General features: G+C 39.0%; 2 protein-coding genes across 2 annotated transcripts; one reads left to right on the top strand and one right to left on the bottom strand.

Moving 5' to 3' along the window:
* Positions 1-430: 430 nt before the first annotated feature.
* tmem62 (transmembrane protein 62) lies at positions 431-10,440 on the bottom strand. Its single transcript, XM_036594195.1, has 14 exons — positions 10,015-10,440; positions 9,271-9,385; positions 7,575-7,712; positions 6,591-6,636; positions 6,085-6,226; positions 5,862-5,986; positions 5,294-5,416; positions 5,025-5,180; positions 4,654-4,813; positions 4,075-4,188; positions 3,882-3,987; positions 3,696-3,791; positions 3,231-3,349; positions 431-2,534 (listed from the first exon to the last, which is right to left on the bottom strand). Exons 1-14 carry the CDS (start codon positions 10,207-10,209, stop codon positions 2,217-2,219), a joined length of 1,953 nt encoding a protein of 650 aa, XP_036450088.1. The 5' UTR covers positions 10,210-10,440; the 3' UTR covers positions 431-2,216.
* A 1,169-nt stretch (positions 10,441-11,609) lies between these two features.
* On the top strand, positions 11,610-17,833 carry LOC118824202 (ras-related protein Rab-10-like). Its single transcript, XM_036594201.1, has 6 exons — positions 11,610-12,134; positions 12,829-12,889; positions 13,053-13,191; positions 13,569-13,658; positions 13,814-13,915; positions 16,012-17,833. The coding sequence occupies exons 1-6, from the start codon at positions 12,008-12,010 to the stop codon at positions 16,093-16,095; spliced, it is 603 nt and encodes a 200-aa protein (XP_036450094.1). The 5' UTR covers positions 11,610-12,007; the 3' UTR covers positions 16,096-17,833.
* Positions 17,834-17,936: the final 103 nt, after the last annotated feature.

Below are 17,936 nucleotides of genomic sequence, written 5' to 3'. Positions count from 1 at the left end.
AATTACACATTGTATATATTAAATGCTAAGTATGAAGAATCAGTAACTTGTGGACGACAACTAAGAGCTCATACTGGCTTGTAAAACGGTGGTATGGGTGCCATTGTTGTTAGCTGATATTTATTTTGTAAGAAATCTCCTTTGCTTTGTCATTTGTATTCTGAATGATCCACAAGTACTACTATGCCTGGATAACTGGTTTTCCATAACGAGGAGAGAAGCATTGTTCAGCATTGTTCAGCAATAATGGAACTACAAAGCAGCATGACTACTAAAAACAAGGGAATGCCCACAAACAGAAATACAGAACACATTACTACATCAATGTGGATAAATAAATTATAAAAGCATACCACTTCAAAATCAAAGTAATTTCAAGTAACATTCAGATTTCATCACAAGATTAACAAGTAATGAGTTAAACACCAGATTACATAAACTCGTAATTATTGTGCCACAAATGAAAAACAAATGACCAAAAAAAGCAATAACCCTTCCAAAACCATTCACATTGTTGATAGATAATCCAGAGCAGCCCATTGTTCAAGTCTTTACATTCCTGAGAGACAGCAGAGACCTTGAGTGACCTGACACAGAAAGGCAACAAAAGCCAACAAATACACCAGGAACTTTGTCACAGCAAATTTGTTGTTGGACTGGTGAAGCAGACAGAAAAGACAAAAGGGAAAGAAAAACAACATGTGCAGGACGCAGTGAAACTGATATCCTTTTTAACTTGGCTGTGTATTGTGTGCATGTAAAATTGCCATTATCTTCTAGTTTGCTTTGTCTCTTGTAATTATGCTAAACTAAACGCTAAACGATGAGTGTGAATTATGTTTTGACTTTGATTGTTTCTTTAGTTTGCATCCTCATTTGTGCGCTACATCAGCATGTGTTCACAGCCAAAGATAAAGTGAGGAAAAGGTGTTCTTCAAAGCAGGATTTCTCACTTAGCCAGAAAACCTAATCTCAAGGTCGGTAATGTCCAATGGGAATATCCCTCAACTCATTCTGTTAGCTCAGGTGTAGTGTATATACACCAGTGACTGCATTTTCATGTTACTTGAAGAGTGTACATTGTACATTCATATGCAATTACAAAAACAGTGGTTTTCTTGACAGTGTAATTAGAACTTTACCTCAAAACTCTGGATTGCATGCAGGCACCAGCTTGGAACCCCTCATGTGCCTTACGATAGTCTAACTATCAACGTATCAAACTATTGACAGCTTGTTTCACACAGAGAGGCAAGAAGTGAAGTGTTGATTGGTTAAAAACATCCTGAATCTTACAAGGGTTCACTTTATGTGCCATTAGACTACTACCTGACCGATCAACTGATTACACAGCCAGGTGAAACTTGAAATAGAGGGAATGGAAATTACAAAAGAAAGCATAAGAGCACTTGAAGCTCTTGGGGTTGGATTTTCTGTCTTAATGGTTAAAGCAGCACTAGAAGGCAGGTAACAAAAAGCTATCAGGAAGATTGTTTTTGCTCTTCTAGTGACTATGATTCACACGTGCCTGATTCACCAACAAGTTCAATCTAAACCTCAATTAGTGATGCCCATCTGATAGCCACAGAACGAAACTGAAAGCTCATAAGTTTCAGGATTCCCACCCCTGCCCAAAGCTAACTACATGTCAGATAAAGAAAGAACGTAATGACTGTGCCTATTGAGCAATGCCAGCAGGTTAAAGAGGTTTTTCAAGCAGAGATACTGGTTTTCAACCACTTGACCAGATCCACTGATACATTTCATTTGTTTCTCAGAGAAAACATCCATAATACAAAACCATGAACCCTCCCCTTCTGTTAACCGTGTAGGCCCTCAGTGTTGGTCCAAAAATATTCACATGCATTTTAAGTGAAGAGTGTTTGACCATAGAAAATGAAGTCTGGCAGCAGAACAAGTTAGTGAACTATTGTTCACTAGTGTCTGTGTTAAAATGCTGGAACATCTTCAGCTTCATCTACTGATAAAAGATAGAGATGAACAAAGATTCATGTTAAAATAAAAGGACCTGTGCACCTTTGCAACAGAAATGCTGACTCCAACAAAAATGACATCCTCACTTTCATGACAAAAAATAACTCAATATACTGATTGTTGAGGAAGAGGGGTGAGACTTGGCACAAAACAAGGAACTGGTAAAATGTTTAAAAATATGGCAAAGTGGACATGAAGGGTCTTTGCACAGTGTCTTGCTGTCATAACTTCGTGTCGCTCTTATTGTCAGCGAAGTCTGGAGCTGATCCTCTCCAGGCCTTGTAGACCAGAAACAGACCCATCGCCAGTGCCCAGGTACGCACTGGCGACAAGAAGAAAGCCAATGACCCGTAGGTCTCCAGGAGGAAGTAGCAGGAGTAGGCCTGCCAGATGAGGAGGAGCAGCATGGCCACATGAATGACCAGAGTTCGCCAGCGGCATCCTGGCCGGCAGAAGTGGGAGCGGAAGGAGCAGCCACGGCAGCGCTGCTGAAGACTCCAGCAGAGGTAGCACGTCAGAGGCATGTTAAAGAAGACCAACTGTAGAAGAAAGAGAGAGAATCTCAGGATAAAATATTCCCTTTTAGCAGAGGAGTGACAGCTGGGCGAACAGTGGAACACGCTCCTCATGGGTTCCAGGTGGAGAGAGCCCTCAACAAGCAGCTTGGTGTACAAGTTCAAACATTTAGTGCCATAACTAAATGAAAATGGGTAAAATAAATTTACATCCATCAAACATATTATATATTATGATATACATACATACATACATACATACATACATACACACATACACACATACACACATACACACACACATACACACACACACACACATACATACATACATACATACATATATATATATATATATATATATATGTATATATGTATATATATATATATATGTATGTATATATTAGAGACTTTCTCCTGCCTCTCCCTTTTGTTGAGGCACAAACAGGGCAGCATTCACTACATTTAAAGATTATATGACTATGACTGTATAGTAAAGCCTTGTTCAACTGATTTATTAGGCAGTGCAGTAATGCAACATTCTGTTTCATATACAGTTGACATTTATAGTTAATACTATTAAACATTTTCAAGAGATGGTAAGGGGCCCCACAGAAATTGCAAGGCACTAAGAACTAATAACAAGTCTAGCTGTATGAACCTGGGGTATGAACTGAAATGTAGACCTGTTTTAATCCTCTGATTTGTCACCATTCTTACCTGTATAACGCCCACTACATAGGTTAGACTACCCTCTAGAAAATGCCCATCCACAAACACGCCAAAAGCAAAGCAGGCTCCAGTGTGGCCATCAATCACCTCCCCAATGAACCAAGGACCTGCAATCAACCAGATAAAACAAGTTCACTCTATACACTAATAGCAAGACAGTATTCAAGACAACATTGCTGTAACACAATCTTGTATCTCTAAAAGTTTTGTAGGTGAAAAACAGGTACACTGATGTAACTAAGCATGCATATGGCAAATTTTCAAATGACGGGAAAATAATAATAGTAATAAAAAAAATTAAAAAAAGATTCTGATAGCGATGAGTATGCTGCAGGTTGTATATATGTTATATCTCTAGGAAGATCTGTTACACGCAGTGTGTGCTCACTATACAGCACAACTTTTTAACCTTCAGAGATGGTGACATTTGCAATACTTTGTTCAAAAACTTACCTAATGCTGTACACAGATTAAACAGCAGCAGGGTGTAGTAGAAGATATTAATCTTGCTGACAAGTTGTAGGGAAATGCAAGCTTGAGAAAACAGCCCTAAGAGTACAAAGAATATGTGGTTGGTCAGAATGTTAGGACCCATTCAGTTAGGGTTATGATGATCATTTGGCAACCTGTCATTTTTACCATGTTTCCTTTGAGTTGGCCCTCGGGCAGACGGTACTTGCTTGAATCTGAAGGCCACAAGGGTGCCCACGTTCAGCAACACAGCGGCCACAAAAGCAATGCGTGCCTGTGAACACACGGACAAGCTTGGGAATTAGACAGCCATCTATGGTCTCCATTCTAAATCTGTGTTCACTCAATTGCCCTTCCTTACCAGGATGTAGTGGTCAGTAAGCAGGATGAAAGACTGTAGGAAGCCGAAGCTGGGTGTGAGATCTTCCTGCAGTGTGAAATGCTGCTCTCGCACTTTGGAGCGACCTGCTGAGTCCTTGTGCACATACACACAGGACCACAAGGAGGGAGAGAAGTATTCATCAAGAACAGAGACATGATAGAACTGCTATGCAAATGCTGCTTTTTTCCAATCTGTATTTCAGTTCTTCACTTTGTACTACTTTCTGGCATAAAACATATGTATAGCAAAATCAGTAAGCATGTAATTACCATAAAAGTATGTTCCACTAATATGTTTCCAAAAAAAAACTCTATATTTCCTCTATAGTAATTCTAGGGCTGACATGATTGATTAGGTGAGAACTGAGTAATCCAGTGATTATTTTGATGATTAACTGATTAATTTATTGATATGTGGGTTTAACTGAAAAATAACTAGCTATGTTCACTTCCCACACAGGGCTTAATATAATTTGTAATCTACTCAAACACATACATGTAAATCACATGAAGCCTGTAACAGACATTCAGATATATTCTTGGTGCAGCCTTCATTTACCTCCACTTTGACCCTGATGGTGTGCAGTCCAGTGGTGTACAGGGATGGATCCCAGGGCAGCACATACAGAGGCCCTCCCACAGACACTGCTTTCCCCAGGGTCTCTCCATCCATGCTGACATACACTGCTGTGACTGGTGCTGCTGAGAAGACAAGCATCCTGTAGAAAACAAAAGACACACAAAAAAAAATCAGCACTGAGCACCCAACGCTGCAACTAGAAAAACAATTCCTTGCCATAGGTAGATAAAATGCAGGGAAGAAGAGGTTTGGCTTTAAAGGATGAAAATAAACAATACGTATGGAGAGGGCAGATGGGGGAAAATCATGAGGGGCTTAAAGGCTCAAGAAGACACACACAGAGGGGACACCTGATGTGTGTAGAGCTGTGGATGCGACCCAGCGGCTCCACTCCTGGGTGCAGGTATTGCGCATCTTTGGGGTTGGTGATGACCACCGCTGGCCAGTCCTCAAATGTCAGGTCTGAAAAGCTCATGAGGTCATGGTCAAAGGCCAGCACCCTGTACCTGATCACAGGAACAACACAAAAATTTTATTTTAGGTAAAACTGCTTCCCTAAATAATAAAATATAATATTATCCTATTATTGCTTTTATCCACTCAGCTCTGTTGCTTTTACCTGCGGTTGTCCATCCAGTCTCCCAGCTCCAGCTCCAGCGTGCCCCCTGAGTGTCTACTGTGGAGGACAGGCATCATGCCGCCCAGCGTGTGCAGGTGTCCGCACAGGTACACCACAGCTGAGCTGCAAAGACCAACCAACACAAAAGGACATGAATTCAAGCCCAAACAACACAACAGGACAAGAAATGAAGCCTAACCAACACAATATGACAGGAATTCAAGGCCAACCAACTGTATAATTAATGTGACCTAATACATGTTAATTTTTCTTCATCTCATTCTGTATTTCCTCTTTGTACTTCTTAAGCTGTTATCACAGTACCAGGCTGAAGTGGCACAAACTTTTGCCTTAATTTGACACAGATCTGATGTTTTCAGAAATGTGTGAACACGCAAATCTGATCTTTTTCACTCATCTGAGCCACCATCATATGTCATCCTAGATCAGATACATATCCAATTTGTGGCCATGCACCTTAATGAGAAAGATCAGATTGGAATTCATGTGTTTTTTTTTCACTAAGCCTGCATCATCATTCAGTGTTAACGTGGCAGCAGCACCTAACCTCATCAAGGCCCTGACTCCAGGGAAAGGGGAGATGATGGTGGAGGTGGTGTAGTGTCCAAACCAGACAGTCTGGTTGCTGTTGTAGCTCTCCTCCCTGAAGGTGGCCAATGTGTCCATTTGACTCTGTGGACAACATAAAAACATTAGACGGTGATAAATGAGCTTTAAAGGGATGTACAAACATAACTATCTGGACTGTAATTCACTGTGAAAACACATACCTGATTAAGTATTCCAAAGAAGTTGTAAGGACGCTTAGGTCCAGGGCTGAGAGTGGCATCTGCACAGATAAACGAATAGTTCCCAAAGGGAGTACTGTGTACGTAGTGGAAGGAGCCAACCTTCTGGATAGCAGAATACTTCCTAAACACCCAAAAACAAAATAAAAAAAAAAATACATACACATAACAGCTATGTATATTTTAATACCTGATAGACTATTCCGCACTCCTACAAATTGATTTTGTGTTAATTAAATGCTTTCGAGTACTCTGGATCCTCTTCAGTGTCTACTTGTGCATTTACAGTTGGCACACTGTAGCTGGTCAATAACTCAGCTAGTCTCCATTCTATTGCAGACTCCATAATCCTTCACATTGGAACTTAATTATCCACCTTAATTTAAGCAAATTAATGTATCCATTTAGGTTACTAGTAATGACAGAACAGTCAAGTTTACATTAGAAAAACAAACTAAATCACGCAGTCTTAAAGTTTTTGCACAGACCTGTAGTAGTTGTTCACACTGTCCAGAGATATGATATTGAAAGCATCTAAGGAGATATGATAAGAGAATATAGGTGTGGATTGCATTTTTCATGAAACAGAGGACAACAGTGCATATATGTATATGAATAAACAGAGGTTTTGCCTGGAAGCTAATGCAACACCAATTACAAGATCCAAGGGGAAATTGTACAAATACAGTAGACAAGTTGAGGTATCAGAGCTGCACTCATGAGAGCTGTCTTATCTACATATCGTGCATCACAAAAATGTCTTAAAATATTGTGATATTATATTTTTGCCATATTGCCCACCTCTATGATCCGCTTATACACAAATGCTCAGATGTAGCACTTAATCAGATTCAGACAGAGATTTTACTTTATACCTGAACATTCTGGACTGGAAAAGTTGTACATTTGTAACCAATTCACTTATCACAGTTGCAAACGAAAAACATACAGCTCTAATCAGTGCTGGGCTCCATTTCAAGTCATTAACATGCCTGGTAAATAGAGAATTTCAAGATGTGTCCTTAAATTGTTTTGATACTGACAGATGGTTGATAGAGATGACTCACTATACTAGACCTAAATAAACAGCAGAGACTACAAAAGAGGGTGACGCAGCTCTAAGGCTTCCTTTACACATTCAACACATTGTTTTTTTTTTATCTACATATATATAATATTTTCTTGTCTAAACAACCGACTATCACATCTAACCAGGCTGGATCAGACATCCTAATTATCATATGTTGGTTGCATATTCTGTGGTGGCACCATCAATAGTAAGGTTACATCATACATGAAGCAGTATTTAAATCAAGAAAATGATCTCAACTAAACAAATAAGTCTGATCTTCTAACAAAGAAAAAGGTTTAAGCACCCTGCCGTCATAACACAGAATAATCAACCATGCCTGGGGACTACATTTGTGGGAATGTCACTGATAGTAATGTGAAAAAGAGAGAAAGGTACTCACCATGGTTTCCACGAATGTCAATCCATTTAGTGTGTTCCAGCACTCGTGATCTTTTCAGAATGTTGTGATAGGCCTGCCACTCCACCTCATGTTGAAGTGAGCCGACTTTATTCTCAGTCTTTGCATCTGTTAAGTCCCCTGGTAAATAATCGGTAACAAACAGGTTCAAAAACTCTTACAATTGGGCTGATCACATATAAGCTGATGTGCAAGTTAGTAGCCTGGATGCTCTGTTAAAAACTCTCTGCCTGTGACAATCATGAAATTTTAGCTTACATTCACATTTGCCATATAAGTAATAGAAATTAAAAATTCAAGTTTAATTTGTTCATTGTCTGAAATTATTAACACAAGTATAAGCCTAAACTGCCCAAATAGCATGGTTTTCTATCTTGCTTCCTGGTTGTTGATACGTAACAGACACAGCTCCAGCTCAAATAAACAAACAGTACTCACCGCTGTTCTAGCATCTGTCATAAGTTAGAGCATTTGTTGACCACTATTGTCTCATAATAAATGTGTTTATTTACATTTATTGTATGAATACAGCCTGTTAACATTATACATGCTATCATTGCTGTTAAACAGTATATTAAGTGCCACAATGGAAAAAGGTTTAGGAATTTTTCCTTGACATCCAAACTAAGATGCAATATTTGCTGCTACTGTCAAATAAACTAAACTAAAACATGCATCTGCCTCAACTCAACTGATGGAAATGCATCCAACTCATATTCCATATATTGTGACATTATCATATGACTGTGAAAGCTAACAAGAGTGGAAAATAATCACAGTCAGCTAAGTTATTGGCAATTCACTCAAATAACTGCAATCAAGTGATTATGTAAGGATTGTGACAGACCTACTAATCGCTATTCCCATGTCTATACTGATACAAAAACTGACCTACATTTAATCAATGGTTTTAGTTCATTACACGTTAACAATAATATGTCATTTTATTTTAAATACCATAATTGTCAATAAATGTTACTAATGCCAATTAACTAATATACAAACTGAGAATTACATGATAATGATTTCAGGGTGTATCAATCAAAGAAAGAACCCACATTTGCAGATTCCTGAGGCAAAACCTTTGAGGCTGACTTTCCAGACTAAACTTAAACCTAGACAATGGTGAATCACTATTAAAAGGTCCATGTCATGGAGCACCGAATTTCTCACTTTCTTGAAATAAAGGTTTGATACGGGGGGTAAACCATGTTAAAGTTTGAAAACATTTTGTTCTCTTCTGAGCCTACAGGCCCGTTTTGAAATTCTCTGTTTTTATGATGAAAAAAAATATATCACATTTAAATATATCCTCCAAATCAGCCTGTAGCCTGCCCATTGATGTTTAACTTACAAGGAGTGTTTCAGATCATAATGCTTTTCAAATGAGCAGCAATACACGACAGCTTATTAGAACAGAGGTCATTTACATATATCAGTCTTAAAGGCACAGTAACAAACAACGTATTTAATTCCAAATAGTAAAACGAGTTTGGAAATAATTATGTAAAAATATGACGGTTTCTGGTACATAAAAACATAAAAATATGGTTCTGAGGGAAAAAAGCTGAAATATAATAAAATATGTTGCATATGGGCCCTCTAACACTACAGCTTAGTCCAGGCCTTGGCTTAAACCATGTCCACCAAACTGTCCCTTCTAACATAGTTTACTCACCTGTAACCAGCACAAGGGCCGGTTTGATCACGTCAATAATAGTGTGAGCGCAGAACCTTTCAAAGTCCGGCACACGTTTTGGATCATGGAAGCGACTGATATGAATATCTGATACCTGCACAGAACAGCAACACATACGCAGTCAAAACGCATTACTAGCGTTTATATTCGCTCTCCACACAGAACATTAAAAAACATACACATAAATCAAAAACACTCATTTATATGGTATGAGGTTCTCTCAGACGTTTAGGAAGACGGGCTGATGCAAATCAGGACCGAGAGCAGTCTTTGCTTCACTCAACATCGTGTGCCAGTGTTTCAGTGATTGTATATTTTTCTAACAAGGTCTGCAGACGAGGCTCAAGTTGGCTTCCAACACGAAATCCCGGATCTACCTTAAATGATGCAGCAGCTATTCTGCAAGCGATCGCCAGACTGCAAGTGCTGAACTATTTAATGTGGACCGGATTTTTCTAGTCAGACGCTAACATGGTGTGCAAGAACAGTAAAGCTAAATTGGTGGTGTTACTTCAAAGGACGTCCTTGCATTCGCTAATGTTACAGTAAGGTGCGTTAAAACGCTACATGTTTACAGTGCATTATGTCTAGCTTTAACAACAGATTGATGCTGTGGCCTCTGGCAGTCTCGCTTCCTCGCTCGTCACCACATTCCCTGATCTGACCGTCTCAGACATGTTGTCTAGTCACCGGGCTGGTCTAACAGTACGGAGCTCCGCTCACCTGCACAAACCAGAAGATGTTCTCCAGCTCGCCTCCGGGAAAAGGAGGCTCGCTCTTCCTCTGACTCTGCTCGCCTTCAGGTTCCTCTAAACTCCGTTTGGGGTGCCAGGTAGTGTCATAGCTGTCCAACAGCCAGGAAGTAAGGCACGCTAGCACCAAGCCGGCCACCACCAGCAGAGTGAACAGCCTAAGCATCCTGACAGGAGCAGAGTTACGGCTAACGAGACGGAAATGTCAGCTCTACAAAGAAAATCACTGACATGTACCGTTCATGGCACCGCTGGCCGGGGCCCCTATGCTCCCGTACTGACGGAGCGTCATGGGAAATCCTGACCACCTAAACCCCCTCCGCCGAGAGGAGAGCAGAGTGAGGTGGGGAGTGAAGAGGGAGTGAGGGGGGCTGTAATAGGGCGAACCGGCGCGTTGTCATCACTGTCCGCAACATACACTTCCGCCTCGCTGTAGTTTTAGAGCGAGGCCAGAGATCCTCCACAGACGAGAGGCTTCACTCTCACCCATTCAGCAAAGCACTGATAGATTTTAATGCTCTTTTTATTACAAATCAGCGCATTAAGTTTGAACAAGTAATAATGTTTGCCCTAGTGTAAAATGATGTGTAAATCGGAATTATAAAAAGTCATGACTTTTTCCGACTCTTTCCGATTTCCTATTTTAATAAGAGTATTTTTACTAGCATGAATGAAATTTTAGCAGCGCTAATTCTGTTTTCACAATAAATAAACAAATAAATACATTCTGAGATGTTAAAGTTCTAATTATTCTAATTGTTCTCAGTATTTAAAATGAATTTATTACATGTAAAGGTGTAGTTCTTACATGTAAAAATATTCATTCCTGTTCTTACGTTAAATAATGGAATTTGCACAGGAAGCAATGTTTACCAGCACTTATAACATTTTTACTTGTTAAAAGTTATCTGACATTACGAAACTTTAGATTACAAGCTTTTTTTTACTTCCAACGCCAGGACCTGCTAATTAATTCGTTTTTTTTATTATTTTATTAATCAACCATCATTAATCAATCATCAAAAAGACTTATAAATTCAAAACAGGGCATTGGAAGATCAACATGTTAAACACTAAGACAAAGGCTAAATAGACAGACAGACAGACAGACAGACAGACAGACAGACAGACAGACAGACAGATAGATAGATAGATAGATAGATAGATAGATAGATAGATAGATAGCTTTATGAGGGTCTTCTTTAATCAACGTCAGAAATTAAAATGGCTGGCCGTAGACGCAGCACCTCCGCAAATGTTGCCCAACTACATTCACACTAGATTAGCTCTGTACAGTTAAACTGGGGTTTGGTATACGACTAGGTTTTGAATATTAAAGTATAACAATAGCAAATATAGCAAAAGTACATAATGTAATGTTTGAAACTGCATACACTATGTGATACTGTTTGAAATGGTACATATAACATAAGAACAGTGTATAGTGTATGGTGGAGTTTGAAATACGTGCCAATGTTTGAAAAAGTCCACAGTTTGTATTTACACGTTTTATTGATCAACGCTGACCGGACATCCTACCCTCATACCAACATAAACAGTCTGCGCATGCGCAGGTCGCTGCTTGTTCCGCGACGGATGTCGGGTCTGAGTCGTAACTGGGAAAGGCGTAAACTTACTTTATTTTATTATCTGCTGTAGAATCAGTTTAAGTTTGCATTTGCTTTCCGAGGAAATACTGTCATCGCCCTCGATTTACAAGCTAGCGCTAAGCTAATTAGTAGGTTACTTCTGTTGTGCCGTGAAAGTGGCCCTGCTGTAGCTAATAGCTAAGTTAGTTAGCGCTAACAAACTTTGACAGCAGCAACATCGAGCTGGCTTTTAGTATCACATTTGGGTAGTATGATATACAGTCGGTAACCTTTTCAAATTCAGACATCACAAAGCTTTTCTTTCTACTTGGACACGCTGACCGAAGAGGTGTCCGCGCTGAATCTCTATGCTAAATGGCTAAGAAGACTTATGATCTGTTGTTCAAGCTCCTGCTCATTGGAGATTCAGGAGTAGGAAAAACCTGTGTGTTGTTTCGCTTTTCTGACGACGCCTTTAATACAACGTTTATCTCAACGATCGGTAAGTAAAGCACGACTGCGTGTTTATCTAGCTACCGAGTAAGGTAATATTGTCCAAAAGTATTCAGGCACCACTTCTAAATAGTGAATTCAGCCACTTCAGGTTGCACCCATTGCTTGAGGGGTTCCTCAGGGGGTTCCGTTGCACACACTGCATGACTTATATCTGTACAAAGGCATTGCTAATAGAATCGGATGCTCTGGAGAAGCTGTCACCGTGCCCAGAGCCAAGCGTCGGCTAGAGGGGTGTAAAGCCCCCCAGCTCTGGGCTGTGGAGCAGTGAAACTGCATTATCTGGAGTTATCGAGTACCTTTGGGATGGGTTCGAGTGGTGTTTATGATCTAGAACTAATCGTACAGCTAACATCACTACCTGACCTCGCTAATGCTCTTGTGGCTGAATGCAGCCAAATCCTTACAAGTGTTCCAATACCTAATATAAACCCTGGATGACCATGTGTTTACAGACTTTTAGACATATGGTATGTCTGACCTAAGAAATGCTTATTATCCCCTAACCCCAGCCCATCCTAGCACCTTGCCTGCTCCATGTTATGATCGTCTGAGTATCCCTAATCTAAATTCATTGAGAGTATTTAGTTAAGCCACCATTTATACCATAAATCTCATGTAGTGATGAGATTACATAACTACTGGAAAAATGGTGTCTTAATGTTTGTTCTATGATTTTTCAGGAATAGACTTCAAAATCAAGACAGTTGAGCTGCAAGGCAAGAGGATCAAACTTCAGATATGGTAGGTGGTTAATACTGAAAATGTATTAATATGTCTTGTATAATAACATAAATAATGTTAAGTGCTTTAGCTGACTTTGAAAATATCTTTGTTTGAAACTGGATGCTTAACTGTGGTATCATAAGTGATTTTATTTTGCCCATTTTAAATGGTTTCCCATCAGGGATACGGCTGGACAGGAGCGTTTTCACACAATCACAACTTCCTACTACAGAGGAGCCATGGGGATCTTGTTGGTTTACGACATCACCAATGCCAAAAGCTTTGAGAACATCAGCAAATGGCTGAGAAACATTGAAGAGGTGGGCCACTAACCACAACAGATGGGCTAATATGACTTCCTGCAACTGATGTGCTCATTTGCAGAAGTCATTTTAGCCCTTTAGATCATAGATTAATCTTACAGTGACTGCAGTTTAACATGAAGGCCAGTGTGTCTGAAGGGTTGGGACACCTTTTGATATTTTGTACATATGTGCTTTTGCTTTGTTGTGCAGTATCTCCAATTTGATCTGTGTTTGTTGTTTAATGCTTCTTCCTCGGAAGTAAATTGTCTCTACATAAAATGCTTGACGTTTTTTTTTTCAGGAAACTAAGGCAAAACTAAACAGAGTAGTTTTAGTGTGTTCTGTCATGTGGATTGTATGCTTGATAACATAGATCTTGATTTTTTCTTCAGCATGCAAATGAGGATGTGGAAAGAATGCTGCTTGGTAACAAGTGTGATATGGAAGACATGCGTGTGGTACCTAAAGCAAAGGGAGAACAGGTAAATTCCTTTGACAAGGTACACAAGATTTTGCTACACAGCAGATGTGTGAACGGCCTGGTGGATATATACAATGTATGCTTAAGGTTTGAGTTTTTAACATATTGGACGATTTTGTCTAATTTTGTCCTAATATTTGACTCTTTTGTTCTTAGATTGCTTCAGAACACAATATTCGGTTCTTTGAAACGAGTGCAAAAGCGAACATCAACATTGAAAAAGCTTTCCTGACACTTGCTGAGGAAATATTGCGAAAGGTTAGTCATCTGTATGGCAAATGTATTTCTAGTAGAGTATACAAAACTCTTTTACTTCTGCTGCTGTTTGTGGTGTGGTGTAGTGTCAGTTTATATAATCAATTTAGTGCTTAAGTTTCATTCAGGGGTGCAGCTTTGCAGAGATTAGCGTTTTCCATCTTCAAACTATCTGAATTCAAGTCAAAAAGGCCTTTCTAATTAGCTGCTGAGGTGAATCATATGTGTTTAATGAGATGGAATGCTTCACTCTGCTGTGCGCTGAACTGCCAGGACTGTAGTCTGACACATGGTTTAAATGTAATAGAAGATGGAGGGCCTTGTGTGCCAGTTGAACGCATTCTGCCCATGTGTTCTGTATGAAACTGGCGTATGAGCCGAAACATGCAGTCTACATGCCATAGGCACGAAAATTGTGCCCCTCTCCCTATATATGCGTTTGAGAGAGATTCATACAGAAAATGGGTGAAGCTATTGCAAGTTACATATTTCATTTACTAAAATTAAAAGAATAATTGCCAACAGAAAAACACAATCTCATTCAATTTGCTACAAGTAAAAGAATGTTTGCCAACAAAATAAGTGTTTCAACTCTAAGGGCCAGATGTACATATATAAGAAGGCACTGTGCGAAATGTGTGAAAGGTGGCAGCAATATGCAATTGTAACCTGTAATTTTTAAGCTGTACTTTTTGAGCTGGAGTGGAATTACCTTCCTGTACATGCTTTGGAGGGTAAGAACTTTATTCACCAACACCACTATCTCCATTACTGAGTTCGCAATTTTGTCTCTTTGGTGACAAATGGGGTGTTGGGGTGTTATGCACAGTTTGCATGATTAGCTACAGGCTTAATTTTCCATATGTCAATTTTGAGTATGTATTGTGGCTGCATCGCGTGCATTTCACATACAGTTTTATGCAAAAGTTTGGGCACCCTGGACAGATTACTAATTTTGTTGATTTTGGAAGTAAACACATCATTTACAAACTAAAAAAATATATATAAAAATAGAAATTGTGGCATGTGCAAAAGTTTTCCAGCTTTTGAAGGTACCTTTCCAGCTGTTAAGTCTCAGAACGATTAGTCAGCTGACGACATTTCCACAGCGTAATAAACTGTCTGACTCTTAACATCTTGTGTTAACACTCAACACTCAATGGGCTTCTTGGAGCATCTGGCTTAGATGGCTCTGAAAATCAACCTAACCTATGCCTACAAAGCAGGTGAAAGGTGTGAAAGATCTCAAAGCTCCTCCTCACACATTTCACTGCCTGAAATGTCATTAAGAAATGGCAGTTAAGGTTACATATGAAAGTCAAATGAGGCTCTGGCAGACCATGTAAACTCTGATAGAGCTCCTTGTATGCTGGTCAGAACGGCAAAGCAGAACCCTCAGATCACAGTAAAGGACCCCATTCTACTTTGATTTGCATAGAAGAGTCGTCAGAAGGAAACCCTCTGAAATATGCAGGCATTTTGGAAAAAAGTGCTGTAGACTGATTTTGTTTGGCCACAATCACCAAAGGTTAGTTTGGAAGAAAAATGGAGTAGCATTTGATGAAAAGAAAAAAAAAAACATCTGGCAACTGTCAAGCATGGGGATTGAACTCTTACTCTTTGGGGCTGCGTGACAGCCAGTGGTAGAGGAAACATTGTACGAGTAGACGGAAAAATAGATTCTCCTAGACCTAAGCATATTGTGGAAGAAAAAATGACAGTCCGAAATTGAAGCTGAGAAGAGACTGGCATCTACAACAGAACAATGATCCAAAACAAACCTCAAAATGTACCATTAACTACTTCAAGAAACACAACCTGAAGCTTTTGGAAAAGCCCTCACAGTCCTCTGATTGGAACATCACTAAAAATCTGTGGATAGTTTTATGCATGCAGGCCGACCCAAAAATGTTTCAGAATATTTCTTTTCATTTCAAAAATTCACAAAATATGTATTTTGTTACATATGGGGTGACCAAACTTTTGCATACTGCTATATGTACGTCTGGCCCAGAGTCGTCTAGACACAAATGTTAGAATCGTTTCAGTGTTTGTATATAAACTGTCTTTTAAATTTTACTATTCTACTCTTCTTTCAGACACCTGGAAAGGAAGCCACCAATGAAAATGTTGATATGAACAACAGAAGTGGCTCTGCAGGGGGTGTCAGGTGTTGCAGTTGAACAGAAAACCCTTCGCATGATTTACACCACTTCTGATTGGTCTCTTAAAACTTAAATGTAAATGTTAACCTAAATGCCCATTATGCTGGATAAGACTTTTACCTTTCACTCTACTTGACAAGCTTTTCTACAAATGAAAAAAGAGGGCCTGATTTCCTATTAATTAAAAGAACAAAAAGGGCATTTGGTACATTTAGTGATAATCTGTCAACAGCACTGTGCAAGGGAGAAAATACATATAATCACAGACTAGTAGATAAATGAGAACTAAGTACGAAAGGGACATATAACACTTAGTATTCATGTTGTGGTGAACACTAATTGTGCCTTAAATGCCACTTGGAGATGTGGGAGCTTAGTTCATGGTAAGGTTCTTGGATAGTTTTTAATTTTACTAATTTTACTGTCAATGAATGTTTTTATACCATGTCCCCTTATCCAATTCAAAAGCTGTGCCTTACCACCAGCAACAGCAAGGTTTCTGTTGTTCCAGAGCCTTTTTGTGAAACGAGGAATGCTGAGTGCACATACCGTAGCTGTAAGGGCGCTGACCGACCTTCTCTTGGTCTTCATTATATTTTATTAATAAATTTCATTCGCTTACAGGTTAGACTAGACTTTTTATCTCATGTTTGGTTCGAAAAATGATTAAACTGAGTGAATCCCTTCCTGTGTAGACTAAAAGTGATGATGCACACTTTGAACTTTCCAGAATGAATGTTGTGTGAACAAATGCTGCTCTAGCTCACTGACCGTGTATTACATCTGCCTGAGATCGTGCACTTTAGGGACTTCTCTGAAGTCCCAGTTGCAAAGGTCCATTGTGGAAATATAAAAGAGGCTCCTAAAAAGAACCATGCCCTGTTACTACCACATTCAGTTAAATAGCTGCTCTTTATTTGCTCTAAATTGCATATTCTTCTTTTAAGCAGTATCAGAATTTGTCATTTCCATAAAAGTTTTTCTTTTTTCCAGCAACTCTTTGAATATCAGTTTCAATTGCATTCTTTTCTCTAGAAGACATTCTGGGTGATGGCAAGGATAGGTTAAAGCTATACTAATGTTTCTACGCTGCATTTATAATATACTAACCAGAGGTATTTCAGCATGGGAAGTTGCTTGGTTATAAGTGATTATTTTTGTGATCTTTACAGTGGTTTGGGTGCATTTTATACATTTTCTCTTAATACTATCCCAAAAGGGACTTATTAGTATTTTCTGTGTTGAGTGGATTAATTGAGCCACATGATTTATGTTGGCTTTACATTTAAATCTAAAATAACAGCTTTATGGTAACTTCTTACTGATGCATTTTGCACTTTTTTTTACTGATGGTTTAATTATCCTGGTTCATGTCAGGGTCAGTTCTAGGCTTCTTTGCCGGGGTGGCCACTGGCAATTCCAAATCAAACACTTGAGATTGAACACTTGACTAGTTGGGTAGTAAATGTATTAGATTCTTATTATTTTACGGTTTTAAAGGGATACGTTGTGGATGGTCAGTGTTTACCTTAGCTTAGCCTAAGAACCAATCCTGGTTTACATTTTTAATAACTCTAAAATGAGAAAAATCATACTGATGAATGGGATGTTTCTTGATGAACTAGCCTGGTGACTTAATAGCAAAATGAGTAATAAGTAAGTTTCTGCCTTCAGAATTCTCTGTAGTTACAATATAAAGGGAGTGATGGGTTTTGATGTTAGTTTTGTAGTGCAATAAACTCACTTTTCACAAACATTCAGCCTGTTGTGTTTAATTAAACTATCAGCGTCAAGAATAATAATAGTTGTTTAAGCAAATACATTGATATGGAGACACTTTATCACTGTAACCCGCACAC

This window comes from Colossoma macropomum, unplaced genomic scaffold (assembly GCF_904425465.1).
Source record: "Colossoma macropomum unplaced genomic scaffold, Colossoma_macropomum, whole genome shotgun sequence".
NCBI lineage: Eukaryota > Metazoa > Chordata > Actinopteri > Characiformes > Serrasalmidae > Colossoma > Colossoma macropomum.
Note: the sequence above shows the minus strand (reverse complement) of the source record. Positions and strands in the feature narration are given on the sequence as shown.